The sequence below is a fragment of the Scyliorhinus canicula genome, chromosome 12, assembly GCF_902713615.1.
Source record: "Scyliorhinus canicula chromosome 12, sScyCan1.1, whole genome shotgun sequence".
Lineage (NCBI taxonomy): Eukaryota > Metazoa > Chordata > Chondrichthyes > Carcharhiniformes > Scyliorhinidae > Scyliorhinus > Scyliorhinus canicula.
In genome coordinates, this window is record NC_052157.1 from 144,697,152 (window position 1) to 144,721,278 (window position 24,127).

Sequence of the window (24,127 nt, forward strand, 5' to 3'; positions counted from 1 at the left end):
TCAGGTAAGGAGCAAGAGATTCAGAGGGAATTTGAGGAAAAACCTTTTTACCCAGAGGGTGGTGGGAATCTGGAACTCACTGTCTGAGAGGGTGGCAGAGGCGGGAACACTCACAACATTTAAGCAGCATTTAGATAAGCACTTGAAATACCATTTCATACGAGGCTACGGACCAAGTGAGATTAAAATAGACAGGTGCTTGATAACTAGCACAGACACGATGGGCTGAAGGGTCTCCTTCTGTGCTGTAAAACTCTATGACTCTAAATGACAACTATTCGGGATACCGACCATTCACACCACCTCCAGGCACATCTTTTGTTTCTTTAACTGTCTCATTACCATTCACTTTGGCCTTGCTGTCATTTAATCACTCCTGCCCTTGATCCTACCACAATCGTTCTGTTCTTCTTCCCAACCTCCCCCCTTTCACTACATTGAAACCTCTTATAGTCAAGCCTTTCCCCATCCTGGTGAAAGGTCAGGCACCGCAGGCCGACCCCATCCTGGTGAAAGGTCAGGCACCGCAGGCCGACCCCATCCTGGTGAAAGGTCAGGCACCGCAGGCCGACCCCATCCTGGTGAAAGGTCAGGCACCGCAGGCCCGACCCCATCCTGGTGAAAGGTCAGGCACCGCAGGCCGACCCCATCCTGGTGAAAGGTCAGGCACCGCAGGCCGACCCCATCCTGGTGAAAGGTCAGGCACCGCAGGCCGACCCCATCCTGGTGAAAGGTCAGGCACCGCAGGCCGAAAACATTAACGGGTTCTCGTTTCACAAATGCTGCCTGACCGGCTGAGGTGTTTCCAGCATTTTCTGCTTCTATTTCAGATTTCCAGTATCTGCAGTGTTTTGCTGGGATGCCGCAGCAGAGGTGCATCCCCGCTTTCTTCTGAAGGCTCCATACCAGGCTGTTGAGAAATCTACGTCGGTCGGAATTCCGTTTGCACAACATTGAGTTTGCTCCCTCCACCATCCTCTCAAGTACTGAAAGCTGTGCTGCAATTGGGAAAGAGTCAAAGGCTCAAGCTCCCCCCCCCCCCCCCCCCCCCCCCCCCGCCATCTCTCCTCCCCCACGGCGAGCATCGAGAAATGGTCCAGTTGGGCCAGATGCAGAGCACTGGACAATATTCCCACCACTGCTATTCCAAACCAGAACCACTTTATCCATAAAGACACTAACTTGCAGGGCTATCAGGAGTACAACGGAACCAAGCCCAGCCCTCAGTCACCAGGTCCCAATGGCTGTCTGTCTGGTCAACCATTTGAAGTGATGCGTACGCCCTGCTGGGCTATCAGTTACTGGGTCTGTCACAGGAGAATCAACTTGGTTCTCATCAACTATTGCCAGGTGGGTTACTTTCCAGAGCGGCGAGGTGGTATTTACCTCCTCCTCTCCCACCCTCCCTAAAGGAGAATGGTCATCCAAGATTGTGAGCAAGAATTGTACTCCAATCTGGCAGCTGAATTTTTAAAAAAAAGATTCAACTCCACGTTCATTTTATCGCAGCAAACTTTTGATTGCTTATGTGTGTGGAACAAGACTCGAGGTTTAAAGGATTGGGCTGTTGATCTAGTGTCCATCCAGAAAGGCACCTCCTGGTAACTACCACGCGTTCTTCACTCGCAATGGAATATCCGGAATGGATACCAAACACGTGTCCAAATTATTCAGTGAGAAGCAGAAAGGGTAAACTACTCACATAGGGGAGCAGATCAAATCTTTAGAATTTTTTTCTATTTAATTGCATTAAGTTCTTTCAATGCTCAATTCTACTCATTGGACAGCTTGACTTTTTATTGGCACAGAAGACAGCTTTGGATTATTGGGAGCAGACTCTAACTCAGTATCACTTATCCACTTCTGAGCAGACAGCAGAGAGAGAGAGAGAGAGAGGCTCTGTTTACACTGCCCCTGGCTCCACATTATCCAGCTCACTTCAATCGGAAAGGGGTGAAAGACAAAGTCCGTGACTTGTTTAAACTGTTCCAGACAAGAAGTCGGCATTTTAAAAGCCCAAAATATATGAGCATTCGAATATTGTTAATGACATTAAAACTAAAATTAGCAATGAATCAGCCGCAATGAGCCACAAGGCACGACAAATAATGCTGGAAATCAGACACGGTGGTCTATCAAGCTCATTGGCAGAATAGAAAACGACCTGAAAAATGCAATTACATTCAAGACAACTTGGTGGGAAAAATCTTCAGAAGCGCTGAAAAGTCTCTTATGTTGCCTCCTTCAAGGGTTAAAGCTGCTCCAAAGGTGGTGTATCACACACTCCAATTAGTTTGCTCACCAGAATGGAAAACAAAGCTATTCCACCTGTTCACACAAGAGAAAATGTGTTGCCCCATTCTGACAAGAGCTCGCCCAGAACCCTGCTCCAAGATGGAATCATTCGCCAAGCTGATGTCATTAGCATGGCACAAAGCCCCACAACAGAGTCAGCCTTCTCCAAAACTCACAGTGAGCCAACTGTAATTAAATAAACAAACCTAATTCATCGGTTTCTGAAACCAGCTTAACGCTTTTCAACCGCATCTAATCCAGGTCTGGGAAGTGTGTTATACATCCCAAAGCATAGCCTCTACGTTATACAGATAAGCAGCTTCAGGATTATAGATCCAAAATATTATCCCAAAAGAGCACAATTCCCACTATGGAATTTTCAGAGAAAGGAAGCTTGTGAACATACCTCACTAGCCAGTACGAGTCTCAAAGACAACACTGCCCTCAACAGTAACCCACAAAATGAAAGAAACCAATAGGGGATGGGGAGAGGGGCTAGTCTGGACGTCATTGGATTGGATTGGATTTGTTTATTGTCACGTGTACCGAGGTACAGTGAAAAGTAATTTTCTGCAAGCAGCTCAACAGATCATTCAGTACATGGAAGAAAAGGGAATTAAACAAAACTCAAGAAAATACATGAGAATACATAATAGGGCAACACAAGATATACAATGTAACTACATAAGCATTGGCATCGGATGAAGCATACAGGATGTAGTGTTAATGAGGTCAGTCAATAAGAGGGTCATTTAGGAGTCTGGTGACAGTGGGGAAGAAGCTGTTTTTGAGTCTGTTTGTGCGTGTTCTCAGACTTCTGTATCTCCTGCCCGATGGAAGAAGTTGGAAAAGTGAGTAAGCCGGGTGGGAGGGATCCTTGATTATGCTGCCCGCTTTCCCCAGGCAGCGGGAGGTGTAGATGGAGTCCATGGAATGGAGGCAGGTTCGTGTGATGGACTGGGCGGTATTCACGACTCTCTGAAGTTCCTTGCGGTCCCGGGCCGAGCAGTTGCCATACCAGGCTGTGATGCAGCCCGATAGGATGCTTTCTATAGTGCATCTGTAAAAGTTGGCAAGGGTGGCAGGAGACAGGATTCATTTTTAAAAATAAATTTAGAGTACCCAATTCTTATTTTTCCAATTAAGGGGCAATTTAGCGTGGCCAATTCACCTATCTCAAACATCTTTTTTTGGGTTGTGGGGGTGAGACCCATGCAGACACGGGGAGAACGCGCAAACTCCACACAATGTGACCCAGGGCAGGGATCGAACCCGGATCCTCGGCGGTATGAGACAACAGTGCTAACCACTGTGCCACCATGCCGCCCGGAGACGTGATTCAGAGGGCAACAAAGGCTAACTGCAACCCTTGCTCAGGTTACCATAGTGCTAGGTGATAAGACAAGTTGGCCTGGTGACTATTTTTGAAAACTATACCTCTTACTGAAGTAAAAGAGAGGGGAAAACTTGAATCAACATGAGAAACATCCACGGCTTAACGGCATCTTTCCCCCTACAAACTGTAGCATTGTGCGCAGAGCCATTTACCTCAGTGAACATTCAGTATGATATGTAGGCTCACGTTTATAGGAGGCAGACTGTGGTGCTTAGCTAGAGGCTGGCTTATGTTCAAGGTCAGCATTAATAAAGAACACCAAATTGTAGAAGAGTGTATTTTTTTATTGCAGCTGTTAATCTGACACTGAAGTGAAGCCGTCCATCAATAGCGTAATTTTGAAGGGCAAAATAAAAGCAGATTGCGGAACTTTGCTGCTCTTCTTTCACTAGCCTGTAATTTGCTTTAATACGCCTTTCTGTCAGCCCATTTATTTCCCTCTCCTAACCGCCTTTGATAATTATTAATCACTTATCCCATTTGGTCAGACTCTTGAACAAATTGCAGCAAAATGCTGCACAGCAAATTGTCCTCTAATGCATTGGATCGTTTTTTAAACACAGGAGCAGCCTCTTAATATAAAAATGGGATTTTAAAAAAAGACGACAAAGTAAAGCTCCCAATCAAAAAGATAATAACGCGTTAGTTGTAAGAGCAACATTCACCAACTTGTGCTTGCACCAACGTCTAACTTGCGACTGTGTGCACATTTTTGACTGTACTCCAGATGTTCAGTAGCTCGCGGGAATTCTGAACTCTCCTTCCCTTCAGCTTATCGAGTGAGTAAAGCCACTGCATAGAGTGCATGGGGTCCAACCAACAGTCAATATAAATATATTTATCACACATCCTGGAGAGTTGGCGTTGGACTTTTCCTACTGCAATATAATGGGTTACTCATTAATTTGGGCGGCACGGTGATTAGCACTGCTGCCTCACGGCGCTGAGGACCCGGGTTCAATCCGAGCCCCGGGTCACTGTCCGTGTGGAGTTTGCACATTCTCCCAGTGTCTGCGTGGGTTTTGCCCCCATAACCCAAAGATGTGCAGGGCAAGTGGATTGGCCGCGCGAAATTGCCCCTTAAACAAAAAATGCATGTGACTATTAAATCCCACTCCACCTATTCGTCTATCACCTTAACAACTTGATTTGAATGGTTTTAGTGCAAAAATGAACACCTCAAAACTTTGGCACTAAAAGTCTATGAATATTACAATACCTACCACCCCAGGTCACTTTGCAGAAGCGTCTCAGGCTTTCTATCACCCCTTTCAGGATAGGGTTAAAAATAAGACAATTAGGGCAGCACGGCGGCCAAGTGGTTAGCACAACCGCCTCACGGCGCTGAGGTCCCAGGTTCGATCCCGGCTCTGGGTCACTGTCCGTGTGGAGTTTGCACGTTCTCCCCGTGTCTGCGTGGGTTTCACCCCCACAACCCAAAGATGTGCAGGGTAGGTGGATCGGCCACGCTAAATTGCCCCTTAATTGGAAAAAATAATTGGGTAATCTAAATTTTTTTTTAAAATAAGACAATTAATCCCAACACACTGACAGCCTCCATTCCCTGTCCCATCACTAGTTTGCTGTCAGTTTTTGCTTCAATGCATTAGCCCTTCCTGCACTATGGTTCCATGGAAGTGCTGACACACACAAGTTGTCAATATTCACAGGTGGACCTCAGCAGGTGCTATTTAACAGCAGCGGGCCTCAACTCAACTGCATCCCATCTTCTCCCCACAAGGTCAGTGGTCACTGCAAGATCAGTGGACGACAATCAAGTACAAGAAAGGTTGACTAGCCATGCTAAATTGTCCCTTAACGTGTCCAAAGATGTGCATGTTAGGTGGATTGGCCATGATCAATGCATGGGGATACAGGGGCAGGGCAGGGGTGGGGGGGGGGGGGGGGGGGGGGGGGGGGGGGTAGTGGGCCTAGGTAGACCTCTCTTTCGGAGGGTCGGTGCAGTCTCGATTGGCCGAATGGCCTCCTTCTGCACTCTAGGATTCCTTCACTGATTCCCCGCTCTCTAATCTAGGAGCCCTGTCCATGGTCAAACTCTCATTGCCATCCCAATTAAGATCAGTTAACTCATCCCAGACTAAGAACTGAACTGGTGATCATCTTAGTTTATCTGGTTCAGCCAACTAAAACCATAGTTACTGACATTCTCTTTAATTGACAATTAAAAGCCTCCCAGTGAGCAAACTGCTCCTTTTATCCATTCCTTCAGCAATGAGCGCAGACGGCATCGGAATTGTGCTTTTGCAGACAATCTCTTTAAACTGGATACCCGTTAACACCTCTAATCCAATAATGAAATGCCGACATTGATTTGAATGGCAGGCAGCTCTGAAAAGGTCAATCTGGTTTTAAAAGGCAGGCCCGAGGGGCTCGTAAACAGAGCCCATCCCTCACTACATTGAAACATTCCACCTTGAACAAGGCTCATGTTGCAGTCCACTAACTGGAGAATAAATGGTCACCTCTACCTCCCGGTTAAAAACAGGAAAACAGCTGCCTTGACGTCCACAGTGTGGAAACAACAGATGCAGATGCTGGAGAAAGTGATTCCTCAGTACATCTCACCTGGACATCACCTGCTCCAAGGTGAGTTCAAGTGGATCAATCGTTCACACATTCAATCCTGTAACCCCATTACAGCCCCAAATCCTGTAACCCCATTACAGCCCCAAATCCTGTAACCCCATTACAGCCCCAAATCCTGTAACCCCATTACAGCCCCAAATCCTGTAACCCCATTACAGCCCCAAATCCTGTAACCCCATTACAGCCCCAAATCCTGTAACCCCATTACAGCCCCAATCTATTGTATAGGAGATTAAATCTGCGGAATACGTGATTTGGGGCAGGCGGGGTAAGGTGGTGAAATGTTTCAAAAAAAACAAAAACTTTGAAGTTCACAAACCTTCTTTGTCTTGGATTTGTTTTATAAACAGTCCTTACTAACGTCACAAATGTCATCCAAGATGGTGATGCCAAAGGTAAACTATCCCTCCTGGACCTCATGTCTGCAGTCTTTGACCACACCATCCTCCTCCAAAACCGCTGTGATCCAGCTGGGTGGGCTCCTGTTGCCTGGTCCAATTCTTATTCTGGTAACAATTTACAGCAGTATCACTTGCAATGGTTTCTCCTCCTGCTCCCGCACCATTTTGAGCTGGGCTCCCTCCTGTTTTGCACCTGTATGATGTTCCTTGGCGGCATCATCCAAAAACGCAGTGTTACTTCCCACACACACACTGCCAATCTCCAGCTCCTTTCTCAACTCCTCCACCATTGCTAAATTATCAGACTAGTTATCTGTGCTTGCTGAGCAGATATTCTCTCCAATTTAATATTGGCAAGACTGCTCCAGCCTTCGTTCCTTAAATTTTAACTCCATCCTTCTCCCAAGGAACAATCCGACTCAACTCGACTGCTTGCAATCTTAGGTGTCGTCCTTGACCCCCGAGATGAGCTTCTGACCACATTCACATCTATTCCCGCCTCCGTGACATTGTCCAACTGCCTCAGCTCATCTGCTGTTGGTATCTCCAGACTGGACTATTCCACTGCATTCCTGGTTCGCCTCCCACATTCTGCAGCTCCCACCCCCCCCACCCCCAAGCTGGAGATCATGCAAAGCTCTGCTACCTGTCTCCTAACTCTTACTTAGACCCAACCTTCCACCTGTCACATCTGTGCTCACAGACCTACACTCGCTATCAGTCAATCAACATCTTGATTTTTAAATGATCATAGAATCCCTGCAGTGCAGAAGGAAGCCATTCAGCCCATCGGGTCTGTACCAACCTTCCAAAAGAGCACGGTATACAAGGGCAGTTTTAAAGAATTGAGCTGAAATTTCTGACCACCGATTAGCACCATGAACCCACACTCACCATTCTGGATCTGCCACTACAGTGACAAGACAAATCTCGCTTGCAGACAAAAACAACTCCCTTCGCAGCACTCGAGACATGCTGAGCGCCACTCTCAATCAGATTGCAAACTTCAAAGCTCATAACGTCATGCAGAAGTTAATGTCTCACAAACTTGCATATACACCAGGAGGGCTGCTGCGATGACAAATGAGCCAGCGGGTTAAATGCCATTAATAACTACTGGCTGTACAGCTCCCACAAGCTAAATAAGAATTTCAATCAAGTGCACACTGCTAAATCAGCTTTAAATCAATTGTGATGGCAAAAGGCTGCCACTAGTCATATTGAAGTACATCTACATTAGTGAATATTGTAAAAGTTTAACCTGCGCAGACTCTTCTGATTAAACATTGTTATGGTTAGAATTTTGCTTCTATTTAGAAGGACCGAATTTGAGTTTAATCAACAGACTAAATTCGCACACACTTGCATTCGCATTTACACACACTGCCGTGATCAGTTGTTACCGGTTCTGGACTGCTCAAGCAAATTCAATTATAAACAAGAAACACATTCACCATTCATCACAGGAGGGGAAAGGAACCACAGAGCAACTGAAGAGTAAAGACAGCAATAGCCACTTTAAAACTCAATCTCCTCCCATCAACACCAAGCACCTTCCTGCTCCCAAATTACAGCAGGGAAGTGAGTACCAGATTGATCTGCATTTGCCCCAATCTGGGGCCACAGTTTGTTCCTAATGACTCAACTCAAAGCAGTACACCCATGTTAAAACATGACCCCATCTACCACCCACTAACAGTGATCTACAACCAGGGCTTGCTCTTGAACCCCATACAACCAACCAGTCAGTTTGATATTAGTGCAGAGGTCAATCTACTACCTACCGGGTTGGCAGAGTTCATTCGAGCAATACAGATATCAAATTAATGTACAGCCCTGGTCACCTGGTCTAATTTATCCCTACTATAAATATCCACACAGGATTAAATCCGTGCTAAAAGTATACGACATGTGTGGAAAGGTTAGTGAAGGCATCTTTCATATTTCAGTGTGGGTCTATCTGAGCTGTAAAGGGCACTCTTTGCTGGATCAAAAAAGTTCAACTCCCTTTCCTTTGCACTTGCGCCCAGGGTGGTGAATATAACCTTGCACTGGTTATACTGTATAGTGCAAACAGACCTGTAGAGACGAAGAGAAACTAGTTAGCTTTCCTTTTTGGACTCTCCAATTTATCCAATAAACTCTTCGGTTAAATTCCTGTCAGTATAAACAACCCGTGAGAGTTTGTGCATAATCTGACTTTCATTGCTCGACTATCGACGGCCACACTTTCAACTGCCCTAACTCTGGAATTCCTTCCCTGAACCCTTTTACACTTTTATCAATCTCTCTTCCTTAAAACCTGCCTCTCTGATACTCTTTAGTCACCTGTCATAGAATTTACAGTGCAGAAGGAGGCCATTCGGCCCATCGAGTCTGCACTGGCTCTTGGAAAGAGCACCCTACCCAAGGTCAATACCTCCACCCTGTCCCCATAACCCAGTAACCCCGCCCAACACTAAGGGCAATTTTGGACACTAAGGGCAATTTTAGCATGGCCAATCCACCTAACCTGCACATCTTTGGACTGTGGGAGGAAACCGGAGCACCCGGAGGAAACCCACGCACACACGGGGAGGATGTGCAGACTCCACACTGACAGTGACCCAAGCCAGGGATCGAACCTGGGACCCTGGAGCTGTAAAGCAATTGTGCTATCCACAATGCTACCGTGCTGTCCTAATGTTTCATCGAGCTCAGGATCAAATTTTGTTCGCTAGTGCTCCTGAGGAAGGCCTACCACGTTAAAGATGATATAAAAATGCAAGCTGCCATTGACTGTCCCCCGAAATATTCTGACCATTATGATTTTTAAAGAAAAAATGCCAGGCCTTTTGCTGGTCGAATTGTATTGTTACACCTCACCTCAGGTGACTTACTGAATTCACAAGGATCAGCTGACAACAAGGGTTGGCTTTAGATTGACTGAAACTGAAAAAAACCGAAACCATACGTCATCAGCAACATTAATGTAAATCCTCTCTCGACTGGTTTTGGCTTGTTCCCAGGTCAGATGCTGTTTGAATTTTTTTTGCCACTGGGTAGAGCATCGCCCTGCAGATTGAACCGTATACCTATAGCCACCTAACCACATGACAGTATATTTGTTTTCACCCAGCCTTTGGCAATAGGTTTTTTAATGCCTAGTCTGTAAAAGCATGAAGTGTGTCATGGATGTGAAGTGAAAAAAAGAAAATGAAAATCGCTTATTGTCACAAGTAGGCGTCAAATGAAGTTACTGTGAAAAGCCCCTAGTCGCCACATTCTGGCGCCTGTTCGGGGAGGCTGGTATGGGAATTGAACCCGTGCTGCTGGCCTTGTTTTGCTTTACAAGCCAGCTGTTTAGCCCGCTGTGCTAAACCAGCCCAGTTTACCAGAACACTTGCCACGCAGTGCGAACTGTGAACTGTGCACCGGTTCTATGTTTAATTCTTTCGGGTGGACAAAGTGTGGTGTGTATGTATGAGTTAGGTGTAGGAGCAAAAGTAGGCCATTCGGTCCATCGGGCCTGCCGCGCCATTCAATTAGATCACTTCTGATCTGGTATAATCCTCAACTCCACTTTCCTGCTTTGTCCCCATAAGCCTGGATTCCCTTACTAATTAAATACCTGTCTGTCTGAACCTGGAATATACTTAACGACCCAGCCTCTACAGCTCTGTGGTAAAGAATCCCACACACTTGTAATGTTTAACTCGAAATAAATTACATGGCCAAATAAAGACTAGCTCCAGTATTATCCTTCAACTGGCTCTCTGGAATAGAACATGAAATGGTGAACCTACTGAAGACCATTGGTTGTTAAGCAATTAAAACACACGCCCCACAGCACAGCAGTATTACCTGGGCTTATTCACGGTGTACATACTGGACAGTTAGACCAGCGACCAAGAAAAAGGAGTAAATGAAACAGAACAGTCACGTCGCCTCTATTAAACCCGAATTTCTCAATACACTCTGGACATTGTCTCCCTGTTCCCATTAGCTCTCTCTGTCCCCACCTCCTCTTCTGCAACTCCACTGTGCCAGATTCATGAAGGTGGGCGATTAATTTAATAAAGGGACTATTCTATCTGCAGTAACCGCCAGTACCACGGCTAATTTGGCAGCATATCAATCACACTTTTGAGTACGAATAAGTAAGCCCGTGAACATTATGGCTCAATAAATCAGTGACTCCCTATGTACATGCACACAAAGAATTGGTACCTAATAATTACTCTCCTCATAGCATTCAATGTTGAGAGAAATATTGTCACTCGGCACATATGAATTGGTACCAACAGATTTCTCGAAGGAAAAAGCTCAGCAAAACCAATGTTTCAGTGAAAACGATCCATAATATTTCAAATTGCTTTCATCAGCTTTCGCAGCCTGTAACTACAGGAACTATAATGTTGCACAGTTCAAAAAACAAATACTAATAGATGCTAACTCAGATATAAATGACGTTTTGCAAGCAGCAGATCTATGATTATATTGCTAGAGCTTCATCACATCCAGAAGCAGACACTATCCAAACTTTCACATGTCCCACAATTAAATTTTACTGAACTAGTCGTGATCCAATTAGTCATTGCAAACAATGGTAGGGCGAATCTGTCTCACTGAAGCAAAAGCTGCTTTTGTACGGAGTCACTGCCCTCATGGTGGTACCAGCTCACAAATAAAGTTGTTGGGATTTGCCACGGTTTGCTTCAATGAGGGGGTGACCGAGCCGCCTGTCCTTCAGGATCAAGGCTCGTGGATGCAGCCAACTGTGCAGGAGCCAGGTGTCAGGAGGTTTCTGGGTCAAAGCTCAATATAAAAAAAATCAAACTAAACTAATAAATTTAACAAGACGCACATGCACATTTTTATTTTGTCAGCGAACAGGGACGTTTTGAAATGTGGAGAAGTATTCAGGATTGAACAGAAACGGATTGTACCTGGCACATTCCTGAAAGCAACAATTCACTCCTTTCAGCCTTTTGACTGCAAGCACACTTTCACCACAAAACGCTGAATGCACAAGGAGGGCTTCATCTTGATAGGAGTCCACAGGCTTTCTAAACAAAATGATTTACAATTTGCCCAAGGGCCCAAGTGGAGATCGTCCAGATCAAATACTTAAAAAAAAAATTTAGAATACTCAATTCATTTTTTTCCAATTAAGGGGCAATTTAGCATGGCCAATCCACCCACCCTGCACATCTTTGGGTTGTGGGGGCGAAACCCGCGCAAACACGGGGAGAATGTGCAAACTCCACACGGACAGTGACCCAGAGCCGGGATTGAACCTGGGACCTCGGCGCCGTGAGGCTGCAGTGCTAACCCACTGCCCAACCGTGCTGCCTCCAGATCAAAGACTTGAGGTCACATTTGGTGTTGCTTTCAGAAGACAAAGCTTTTTTTTCCCCCCCCAAAAAAAGGTAATGCACCCATATCTGATTTGTAAAAGGCTGCAGCAGCGGAGGGAGGCTTCCCTTAAAAAACAACCAATAAACCATCCGCAAGTGTCCAATTGACTTCTTGTCAGGGCTGCAAATGTCACCTCATTTTAGTTGGCTGTGGAGCAGCAAGACCATCAATTAATTCTGCGCATTTACAAAGAAGGTCAGAATATGTTTCTTTTTAAATTGAATTTGAACTGATCACTGCCCCACTGTAAATCATTGGGAGGTGGTGTGTGATCTGCCCAGGGCCATTAGGAACAGATCAATATTTGCAAACATTGCTCACATACCTTCGACCGTTCTAGTTTTTTTTTAAATGTACAAACTTCGAATCGGTTATTTGCAAAGATAAGCGGCGGTGCACATTTTACTGTGGAAAGCTTTTAATCCTTTGAGAGTACAGACAAACAGCCGCTTCTAGCTGCAGGCTTCTTCCACCGAAGCACTGACTTGTAACTTGACATTTACAGGTCAAAGCCCAAACTGAGATTTCCAGTCGAAAAGCAACGTCTGCACTTTGCCCATCAGCCAGCAATAAATAAATATAAATGCATCATCGTTCATAAGCTGCCACTGCATCCCCCCACCCCCCCAAACCAAACTTATTTCATGCTTCACTTTATTCCAACTATTCATTAATTACTGCCTCAGGAGGCAAGCAGCCAATAGTTGCACAGATTCTAATGTAATGAAATGTTAAACTAGAGATGGTTCCAGTCAGATTGCACTGAAGTCTCTTGCTCGGATTTCCTTGACTGAATGTTGGCTCTGCTCCCATCCATCCCATGTTGCTTTTGCCTGACGATTCCTGTCCTGCCTCACACTTGCGTGTACTGCTCATCTTCACTTAATCACCCCTACCAGCCATTCTTACACCTAAATGCAGTAAATTATATCCTTTAATAATCCAGCGTGTCCTATAGATTTACAGTACAGAAGGCCATTCGACCCATCGAGTCTGAGCTGGCCCTTGGAAAGAGCACCCTACTTGAGCCCAGATTTCCACACTGTCCCCATAACCCCACCTAACCTTTTGGACACTAAGGGGCAATTTAGCGCAGCCAATCCACCTAACCTACACATCTTTGGATTGTGGGAGGAAACCGGAGCACCCATTGGAAACCCACGCAAACACAGGGAGAACATGCAGACTCCACACAGTCACCAGAGGCTGGAATGGAACCTGGGACCCTGAAGCTGTGAGGCAACAGTGCAAACCACTGTGCCACCATGCCATCCATAGATCGGTGGTCCTCAAACATGTCTATGGAGTTACCCTTTATAATAGTGCCCGGGGTCCAAGAATGCCATAACTTTGGAAACCCAGGGCGGGATTCTCCACACCGGCCGGGAAACCACCGCGAACCACTCCGGCATCGAGTGCGGAATTCTCTAGAGGGGTTGGCGCTGCGCCAGCCGGCGCCGAAGGGACTGCACGGGTTAGCGCATGCGCCGAAGGACCGGCGTGATCTCGCATATGTCTAATCCACGCCAGTGGGACTGGCCAGAAACGGACGTCCGCTCGGCCCATCGGGGCCTGGAGAATTGGCAGGGGGGGGCTGCTGCCAACGGCCCCGACCGGCGTGGCGTGAATCCCGCCCGAAAAGACCCGGTGCTAGAGAATACGGCAGCCGGCGTCGGGGAGGGATCGTGCCGCCTCCCAGGGATTCTCCGGCCCGGCAGGGGGTCTGAGAATCCCGCTGCCAGTGTCAGCAATTCATCTGAAACCTTCAATAGACAGAAATTGTGGTTAACCAGTGCAGAATGTATGTAATCTCAAGAACCACCAGCCCCAGCCCCGAACAAAGTCCTCATCACGGGTCAGGGAACATTTTAAAAAAATTATGTTTTGGATATAATCTGGATTGAATGGAAAAATCATTCCTGTGCCAATCAATATTTCAGTGGAAAACAACTTGTATTTACAGTACAAACATGGACCCTGAACTAAAAAGGTCTGCACTAATGGTCCACACAAGCCTCATCCCATCTTGCTTCATCGCCATCACATCAGCGCCAGGGACCCAAGTTCAATTCCGGCCATGATGAGACTGCACTTGGGTGTATCGTGCACAATTTTTCCCCCCTTATTTGGAGGAAAGATGTGGTGGCTTTGGAGGTCGTTCAGAGGAGGTTCACTAGATTGAGGAGGGGTTTGTCGTATGAAGAGAGGTTGAGCAGTTTAGGCCGATACTTGCTAGAGTTCAGAAGAATGCGGAGAGATCAAATTGAGGTCTATAAGGGGCAGCAAGGTGACGCAGGGGTTAGTCCTGCTGCCTCGCGGCGCCGAGGGCCCGGATTCGATCCGGCCTCTGGGTCACTGTCCGTGTGGAGTTTGCACATTCTCCCCTTGTTTGCATGGGTTTCGCCCCCACAACCCAAAAGATGTGCAGGTTAGGTGGATTGGCCATGCTAAATTGCCCCTTAATTAGAAAAAAAAGAATTGGGTACTCGCAATTTATTTTTTAAAAATTGAGGCCTATAAGATTATAAAATGTAGACATGGAGCGGATGCTTCCTCTTGTGGAACATTCTAGAACTAGCTCAGTCTCAGGATAAGGGATAGCAAATTTAAAACAGAGATGAGGAGAAACTACTTCTCCCAAAGGGTTGTGAATCTATGGAATTTGCTATCCGAGTGTGCAGTGGATACTGGGACAGTGAGTAAATTTATGGAGGAGTTAGACAGATTTCTAACACATTAAAAGGTTATGGAGAAAGGGCAGGACGGTGGAATTGAGGCCAGGATGAGATCAGCCATGATCATATTGAATGGTGGAGCAGGCTCAAGAGGCTAAATTGCCTACTGGTTCTGATGTTGTAAGAAAGAGCTATTCTGTCTGATTTCACCATCCAGCTCTTGGTCTGTACCCTGTAGGTAAGAGGCACCTCAAGCACAAATCTGGTATTCTTGATTAATAAGGGGACTTCTTGATTAATATGGGCATCAGGAGAAGGCAAAGGCATTGGGATAATGAACAGATGGCGGAGCAGACTCGATGGGCCAAATGGCCTAATTCTGCATTGTGGGGATTTTATGAATTACTGGCCTTCCCTTTTGTGTGCAGTAACCGATGTAAGCGACTCTCAAAAAGCACTTTACAGCCAGAGGTTATTTTGAAAAGCCGCCACTGTTGTAATGTGGGACGATTCAGCTGAACAACATTGGAAAGTCATTGTTCTTCCACCCAACAAATGACATATGAAGCTGTGTGAATGCAGTCCTCTGAAGACAGCCATTTCCAGGAACACAATTTAAATTCAGTGTCATTAGTGACGGAATTGCCTCTTTACCCCTCCCATTCACAAGTTAGCGCAAACCAACCAAGGTGACAGCTTAATTTACTCCAGTTAACTGGATGTTGTGTGATAAACAGACAAGAGTTAATGCTCAGAAGTGTACAAGTGTATTTTTTTTAAAACTGTCGATGACTATTCAACAGCATACTGGGGGAAGCAACAGAAAGTCACTGTTCAAAGGATTAATTTGTTCCAAGCACTTCACATCTCTGGCTGACAAGACTGACAGCCCATTTTTGCTGCTTTTATGTATGGAACATAATTTCCATCAAAGCCAACTACTTGAGAAGACAGCTCTGCAATTGCTGTTCATCTGTTTCTGATGCAAACTTAAGAGCAAGGATTATCAACAGAGGAAATCTCATCCGCTAAATTTGAAAAAGAACAATAATGTGTTTTTTTTTAAGCTAGCTCATTATCAATTTAATTTCCTCCCCTCGTGGTTTCATTCACAAATAAATTAACAACAGAAAAGAGACCTTCAAATGAAGCCTGAAAAAAAGGCTGCTATTTTAACGATCATTAAGATGTTAGCCTTGGTAATCACCCCAGTGGAACCAGCAGAAATCTATTCTTGCCAACGCTCACAAACTTATTTTCCTCTTAGCCACCGAGCAATACCATTCACAAAACACACTGGGAGAGAAGAGACAGTCACAGAGAGACAGAGAGTGAAAATAAAAGATGGAAGAGAGACTGCCAGAGAGAGAGCAAAAGATAGAAGAGAAAGAGAAAGAGAGAGTAAAAGAGGGAAGAGAAAGAGAGAGCAAAAGAAGGAAGAGAAAGCAAGAGGGAAGCGAGAGAAAGAGGGAAGAGAGAGAGAGAAAAGGAGAGGAGAGAGAAAGGGAGAGGAGAGAGAAAGAAAGGGAGAGGAGAGAGAGAAAGGGAGAGGAGAGAGAGAGAAATAGAGGAAAGAGAGCGAGAGAAAGAGGGGAGAGAGGCAGCCAGAGAGAGATAAAGAGGGAAGAGACAGGGAGAGAGAGAGAGAGGAGAGACAGCGCCCAGAGAGAGAAAAAGAGGGGGGGGGGGGGGGGAGACAGCCAGAGAGAGCAAGGGGAAGGGAGAGGTAGCCACAGAGTGAGAGCGAGCAACTGAAAAAGAGAGTGGGAGAGACAGTCACAGAGGGACTGACAGGGGGAGACACACACACACAGTCTTGATCCACAAAGAACTGCACTGTACATAATTTATGAAAGGCAGCAGTTATAAATGAGCACACACACACACACACACACTGAAACATGGGCCAGGCAGGCTGCAGTCTCCAATGTAATGATAAGACGGGGTTCATGGGGAGATGGTGTCATTGTTTGCAGGCGCCACCAGCAAATATGGATCGAGTTTAGCCCCGAGCCATTCATTAATAATCCCACTGCGTTCAAATCTATTAAAAGGGAAACGAGCAGCATAGAGTACTGGGTTATTTCTTTCTTTAAAAAAAAACGGTTGGCGCCCCTCTCAATTATTTTCCTATGATTGACATTAATGCTAAAGCCTAGTTTGCTGGTGACGGCTCCTCTCTCCCAGGGACATTCCCGGGGGAAATAAGACAGGCGAGATCCGACAACGGTAGCAAGTTGGACAATGAGAACTTCAAAAACAACAGGCATTAGTGAGCTTCCTGTGGCTAATAAATTCACAGGCAGGCTACCCCGAGCAAGCATTAATCAACAAGGGGAAATAAAACATTTGCATTATTTCAACGTCCATTTCCTTGGCTCTTATTCCGAAAAAAAAAGACCTTGCACCGATCGCTCAATCCAAATGGCCTGGGAATCCCTACAAACTTCCATAAACCTTTCTCCACAACCGGGGGGGGGGGGGGGGGGGGCTACACGCCCTGTGTCAGTTACAGGATTCGAGTGGTTACAGCGCAGTGTTATCCCCCAACACACAGCTTGGGGGGGAAGATTCCCAGCTCCCATTGACTGATTTAAAAAGGCAAAGGTCCGCTCACTACCCGCAGTGTCCCAGCTATTTCAATTAATTGAGATGGGGTTGGGGGGAGAGAGAAAGAGAGACAGATCCCTGGTCGAAACCCCAAACCAGGGGACAACAAAATAGGAGAAATCTGTGCCAATTCAATTCCCCCTGTTCACTTGTGGGACCCACCTTCACAATTTAAGAGGCACCCCCCCCCCCCCGGGGTGGGATTTAACATCATTTAAAAACAGAGCAATCTGCAGATCGATTCAGATTACAGTCTGATTCCAAAGCAACCCCCCCCCCCTACCAAACTTCATGTCCAGTAACAACAGTGCCTGTAATGTGGAGGAGTTAACGCCGAATTTTGCACCATTCCCATTTTTACAACCGGTGTGTCCCACAATCTGTGTGATATTGACACACACACACACACATCTGAAATAACAAGAGGGTGATTCTCTCCCCCCCCCCCCCCCCCGGGGTGGGTGCTGAGGTTTTTGTGAAGTTGCTCCCAAGTTTGTTGGTTCCCCCCCTCTCCCCTTTTACCTGAGAAATTCCTGCAGGCAGGTATCACAGAAGCGATGGCCACAGGTCGAGACTTGCACGGGCTCTCGCATCGGCTTGTTACACAGGGGACACTGAAAGCGCCGCTTGGGCTTCTCCAGAAACTTGTAGTCGTAGCCGGGCATGGTGGCTGCTTGCTCGGCAAGTGGATGTGAAGTGCGCCGATCGCTCAGTTAGCTTCTCAGACGCACATAGGCGTGCAGTCTCTTTAAGACAGGGCTGAGATTACTGTAACCCCCCCTCCTTTGTATTAAGGTGAGATTTTTATGGCTGGGCTCCAGTGAGTAAGGTATAGGCGGTCTAAGAAGCGAGCTCCCCCTCTCTCTCTCTCTGGCCAGCCGGCTCTCACTGAAGAAGGCTCACTCTGTTGATGTTTGGAGGTGATCTTCCTGGAGGAGGTTCACATGTTATCGGGAGGGAGGAGACTGGGCAATGACTCTGCCGTCGGCGCCCCTGGGTCCTAATGACAGGCGGAAAGCAGGAAAGATCAGGGTTGATCAAATGTCTTTAGTCTTCTCATTTAAAAGCACTCTCCGGAAACTGCCAGAGTTGTGCATTTTTATAGTGTGTGTTTTTATAACCTTGCATGTGAAAATCAGAGGTGTTTAATTCTGCTGTATAATCCAGTGTTTAGCATGCACCATACACAGGATTTATAGCAGGAGACTGGGGTCATACCCCCACCATCCCGACCTCCCTCCTCCCACTCTGTTGCATTCCTCTCTCGTGCAGGGATACGGGATTTAGAACCGTGTACACGTTGGCTCAATGTGTAAATGGGGAAGCGATTAATTATATCCCCCCCCCCCCCCCCCCCCCCTTCCCATTCGAGCTGGAGAAGGGACAGCCGCTAGCCAGCTTCAATCCATGGTTTCATGAGCACAGAACACTCCCTTGTCTCCGGCTATACCGCCACAATTTGGCAAAAAAAAAATGGTTTAAAAAGCGGCAGCTGCATCTGGAACCTTTAACCCTCCTCATACTGGGGCAGCGCGACGAGAAGGTTCAGAGATTCTCGAATGAGAGAGGCATTCCTTTGTAAACGGCGCTGGGTGTCAGCTCACTGAATCCTTTAACTACGTTTCAGGACACCGTTCCTGGGTGTTACACGGTTACTGGGCATTACACGATTACTGTAACACGGTTACTGGGTGTTACACGATTACTGTGTGTTACACGGTTACTGGGTATTACACGGTCATTGTGTGTTACATGATTACTGTGTGTTACATGGTTATTGTGTGTTACACGAATACTGTGGGTACAGGGTTATTGTGTCACACGATTAGTGTTACAGGGTTATTGTGTGTTACACGATTGCTGTGTGTTACACGATTATTGTGTGTTACATGGTTATTGTGTGTTACACGAATACTGTGGGTACAGGGTTATTGTGTCACGATTAGTGTTACAGGGTTATTGTGTGTTACACGATTGCTGTGTGTTACACGATTATTGTGTGTCACACGGTTACTGTGTTACACGATTAGTGTTACAGGGTTATTGTGTGTTGCACAATTGCTGTGTGTTACACTATTGTGTGTTACACGATTACTGTGTTACACGGTTATTGTGTGTTACATGATTACTATGTGTTACAGGGTTATTGTGTTACACGATTACTGCGTTACAGGGTTATTGTGTGTTACACGATTACTGTGTGTTAGACGGTTGTGTGTTACAGGGTTACACGATTACTGTTACACAGTTACTGATTGTTACACTGTTACTGTGTGTCGCACGGTTATTGTGTGCTACACGGTTACTGTACGTTACACGGTTACTGTATGTTACACAATTACTGTATGCCGATAAAGAGAGACTGGGAGGGGGAGGGGCTTTTCCACAACTATTGGGGTGCAGCCTGGCTGGGAATCATGGAACCGCTGTGTGTATTTTTCTTTAAACATTCCTTCCTATGCTCTGTGGGAGAGATGCGATTTGCTCGCATTTATTGCACCAAACTCAGCACTTTGAGCTCTCGGAAACTGCAGTGCTCGGCTGCATAAATATTGCATTCTGACTGGGAGCGAGATGAAACATCTCCACCGTGCGTTTCATCTGGGTTTGAGGAGAGGAGGAATTTACACACATTTCCGCCTCTGATCTGGATGTCGAGTAAGACGCCAGTCAGTCTTACATCAAAGTGACTCAAATCAAAATCTTCACATTTAATGTAAGGAGCTACATTTAAGCGGGCTGTGGGGGGTTGATACAAGTTGAAGCGTTGATACATTTTCCAGCTCCCACTCTTTGAATATTAAAAGTCGCTGATCAGTTAACAAGGCTGAACTTGTTATGTAAATATAAATAGCTCCGAGATGAGGTGCGGTTGTTGACCAACCATTCACTTTACAGGGTGTGGCTCTCATTGCAGTTTCGTCAGTTAATGCACTCTGGATGTTATCATCTGATTGTGTTCATTGACCGTTGCTACAGTTACCCAGCTTTTTATTCCCACACAGAAAAATCGTACCATCCAGATTCTAAAAAATTATTTGCATCGTTCCTCCAGGAGCAATGCCACTTCCATTATTTGAAAAAAAAACCATGTCTAAACATTTTTTAAAAATATTTTTTAATCCCATCCTTAAAGTTGCAAAGCCAATGCGCAAAAAGTGGACAGGGAAATCCCTTAATCCATCTCATCGCCTGCTCCAAAAACCAATTCAAATTCAAATTGAAACCAATTCATGGTCTCCACAATAGAGACATACAAGATCCAAGCTGACAAGAAAAGGCGTTGTACCTCATCTTGGGCTCGATCTGATGCTTGACCTTAGCCGAAAGGCCGAGAAGCGATATCAAATTTAAAAGTTGTGCTGAAATTTGGATTTATTTATTGTCACGCGTACAGTGAAAAGTATTGGTCTGCGTACAGCTCAGACCGTACATGAAAAGAAAATACAAAGGGCAAACATAAAATATACAATGTAAATACATAGACACAGGCATCGTGTGAAGCATACAGGACTACTCAGCAGAGAAGATGTGTGAAGAGATCAGGTCAGTCCATAAGAGGTCGTTTAGGAGTCTGGTAACAGCGGGGAAGAAGCTGTTTTTGAATCTGTTAGTGTGCGCTCTCAGACTTCTGTATCTCCTGCCCAATGGAAGAAGTTGGAAGAGTGAATAAGCCGGGTGAGAGGGGTCTTTGATTATGCTGCCCGCTTTCCCCAGGCAGCAGGAGGTGCAGAGTATGTATATATAAACTCTGTGTGTATATATAGCAGAAAGCTTCAACAGCATGTCTCTCTTTTCAGAATATCCAGCTCCTGTACTGCCGAGCGACTAATCTTTTTTGCTTTTCTAATCGCTCCTGCGTTTCCCCCCCCCCCCCCCACTCTATCAAAGACATCTCAATTTCTCCTCTCCTCCCCCTCACTGCCTCAGTACTTGCTTGAAGTCGCTAACTTCTTTCAACTCTGACCAAAGATGGTTCACCTGAAATGTCAACCTAAATGTCTCTCTAAGATGCTGCCTGGCCCAGGTATTTCTACCACCCTCAGTATTTGGCTTTTGTCCAGTGCTTCCTGAAGCATAGTCAGTGTTGCAATGTTGGGAATGTGGCAGCTAATTTTGCGCACAACCAAGATTCCACAATCAATGCAGTGATAATGACCAGATCATCTACTGTAGTCAATACAGCTCTTCTTTGAAACAATACCAAGAGGATTTATTTTTACATCGATCAACTGTGGTTTAACATGAAATGAAAATCGCTTATTGTCACGAGTAGGCTTCAATGAAGTTACTGTGAAAAGCCCCTAGTCGCCACATTCCGGCGCCTGTTTGGGGAGGCTGGTACGGGAATCGAACCGTGCTGCTGGCCTGCTTGGTCTGCTTTAAAAGCCAGCGATTTAGCCCAGTGAGCTAAAAGATAGCACCTCTGAAAATGCAGCATTAAAGTATTAGCCTAGATTAGCTTCTGGAATGGGATTTGGACCTGCAGAGCTGTGACATAAGCGAGAGTGCTACCTTATTTTAAAAATGTATTCCTTTCTCAGAGTTACAAAGCCAATGAGCAGAATGGACAGGTTGTGCTTCAATAGTAATTAATTGGCTGGAAATCCAAACGACGTGCAAAGCCCTTTATAAATCGAAGATCCTTTCTCCATTACGGACAGTGATCAACTAGCTGTGTACTGACCTCAATTATTTTCAGGATTGTTTTGTTAATCGCCAGATTAACAAGGACCATTATTAACCCAGTATGGTTCCGCTCCAGCTGCACAAGGTATCTCAAGTCTCATAATGTTGGTCAGAAGTTGCTTCATAGGGCAGCACGGTGGCGCAGTGGGTTAGCCCTGCTACCTCACGGCGCCGAGGTCCCAGGTTCGATCCCAGCTCTGGGTCACTGTCCGTGTGGAGTTTTCACATTCTCCCCGTGTTTGTGTGGGTTTCGCCCCCACAACCCAAAGATGTGCAGGGTAGGTGGATTGGCCACGCTAAATTTCCCCTTAATTGGAAAAAAATAATTGGGTACTCTAAATTTATTTTTAAAAAGAAGTTGCTTCATCACAGTCGCCAGTAATGTCAACCACACAGAGTACTTGAACATTCTTAAATCAAAGGAATGTCAAGTTGATCTTAATTCTTTTAAACCACTTGATGTTTAAATTGCCAAGACTCACATTCAAAGATGTGACAGTGATTGTTTAGATAGGTTGGGTAAATGTGGGGCTCATTGAGTTTTACTAACACTTAAAAAAACAACTCAGCGTCTAGTAAACAAGTATGGTACAGACCTCATCAACTGCTTGAAATCCAGGTCAGAAAACTGGACTGAATTACTTTAGCAGTTTGGTAGTAAGATTAAATTCAGACCTTATGTTTCTGGTAATAATATGTAATCCCAGGGCAGCACGTTGATTCAGTGGTTAGCACTGCAGCCTCACGGCGCCGAGGTCCCAGGTTCGATCCTGGCTCTGGGTCACTGTCCGTGTGGAGTTTGCACATTCTCCCCGTGTTTGTGTGGGTTTCGTCCCCACAATCCAAAAGATGTGCAGGGTAGGTGGATTGGCCATGCTAAATTGCCCCTTAATTGGAAAAATGAATTGAATACTCTAAATTTAAAAAAAAAGAAACATAAATAAATAAATAATGCATCATCCCAATTTTATTTTTCTTATTCATTTGTGTCTCCTAGCTGACTTGCCTTCTGTTGGTTTTTAATGTGGCAAGGTGGCACAGTGGTTAGCACTGCTGCCTCACAGTGCAGGGACCCGGGTTCGATTCCGGCCTTGGGTGACTGTGTGGAGTTTGCACGTTCTCCCCGTGTCTGCATGGGATTCCTCCTGGTGCTCCGGTTTCCTCCCATTGTCTAAAGATGTGCAGGTGAGGTGGATTGGCCATCCTAAAATTGCCCCTTAGTGTGCAGGTTAGGTGATAGGGCAGGAGAGTGGGTCTCGGTGGGGTGCTCTTTCAGAGGGTCCGTGCAGACTCAATGGGCCGAATGGCCTCCTTCAGCACTGTCGGGATTCTATCATTCTAATGTATCACCAAATAACCAAGAAAAGTAAAGCATATTCTGAAGATTTGCTCGTGACTATGCACAAAAGTGTACTATTTCAAGTTAATTTAATGCAACTGCAGGAGTCTGTTGTACTCAATGAGTGTACTGTTTGGATTCTATGGCTCCACATGAGCAGCTTTCTGAGATGCGTACATTGACCACAAGGCGGCACGCTTTCACTGCACGGCGGATCCACATAAGACCAATTGTCCTCACAGTACCTTTAAAAGAAAAATAATTAATTCCAGATAACCAGTTTGGAAAACATTAGGGTAGGAGCACCTTTTCAAAAACCTGTGTAACCTGACATTTTACTGCCTGTGAGATAATCCCACATTTCACAGGGTTAATAAACCTCACACTGGAGACTGGGATCTGACAATGAAGGTTTCACCAAGGAAATGGGGTATATGTGGATCAGTAAACATTCTGTTCGAACAGCACTTGTCCTGAGGGGATCATACAATTTTTTTAAATTTAGAGTACCCAATTCATTTTTCCAATTAAGGGGCAATTCAGCGTGGCCAATCCACCTAGCCTGCATATCTTTGGATTGTGGGGGTGAAACCCACCCAGACACGGGAGAATGTGCAAACTCCACACGGACAGTGACCTAGAGCCGGGATCGAACCTGGGACCTCGGTGCTGTGGGTATCATAGAATTTATAGTGCAGAAGGAGGCCATTTGGCC

At 45.7% G+C, this 24,127-nt stretch overlaps 1 protein-coding gene across 1 annotated transcript in view; it reads right to left on the minus strand.

Annotated features, from left to right (window-relative positions):
• LOC119974963 (TNF receptor-associated factor 4-like) overlaps positions 1-18,278 on the minus strand; it is an 84,644-nt gene extending 66,366 nt beyond the window's left edge. The window contains exon 1 of the mRNA XM_038814353.1: positions 17,907-18,278. Within this exon, the coding sequence (XP_038670281.1) occupies positions 17,907-18,049 (143 nt within the window). The 5' untranslated portion in view covers positions 18,050-18,278. The remainder of the gene's footprint in view (positions 1-17,906) is intronic.
• Between the last annotated feature and the right edge of the window lie 5,849 nt (positions 18,279-24,127).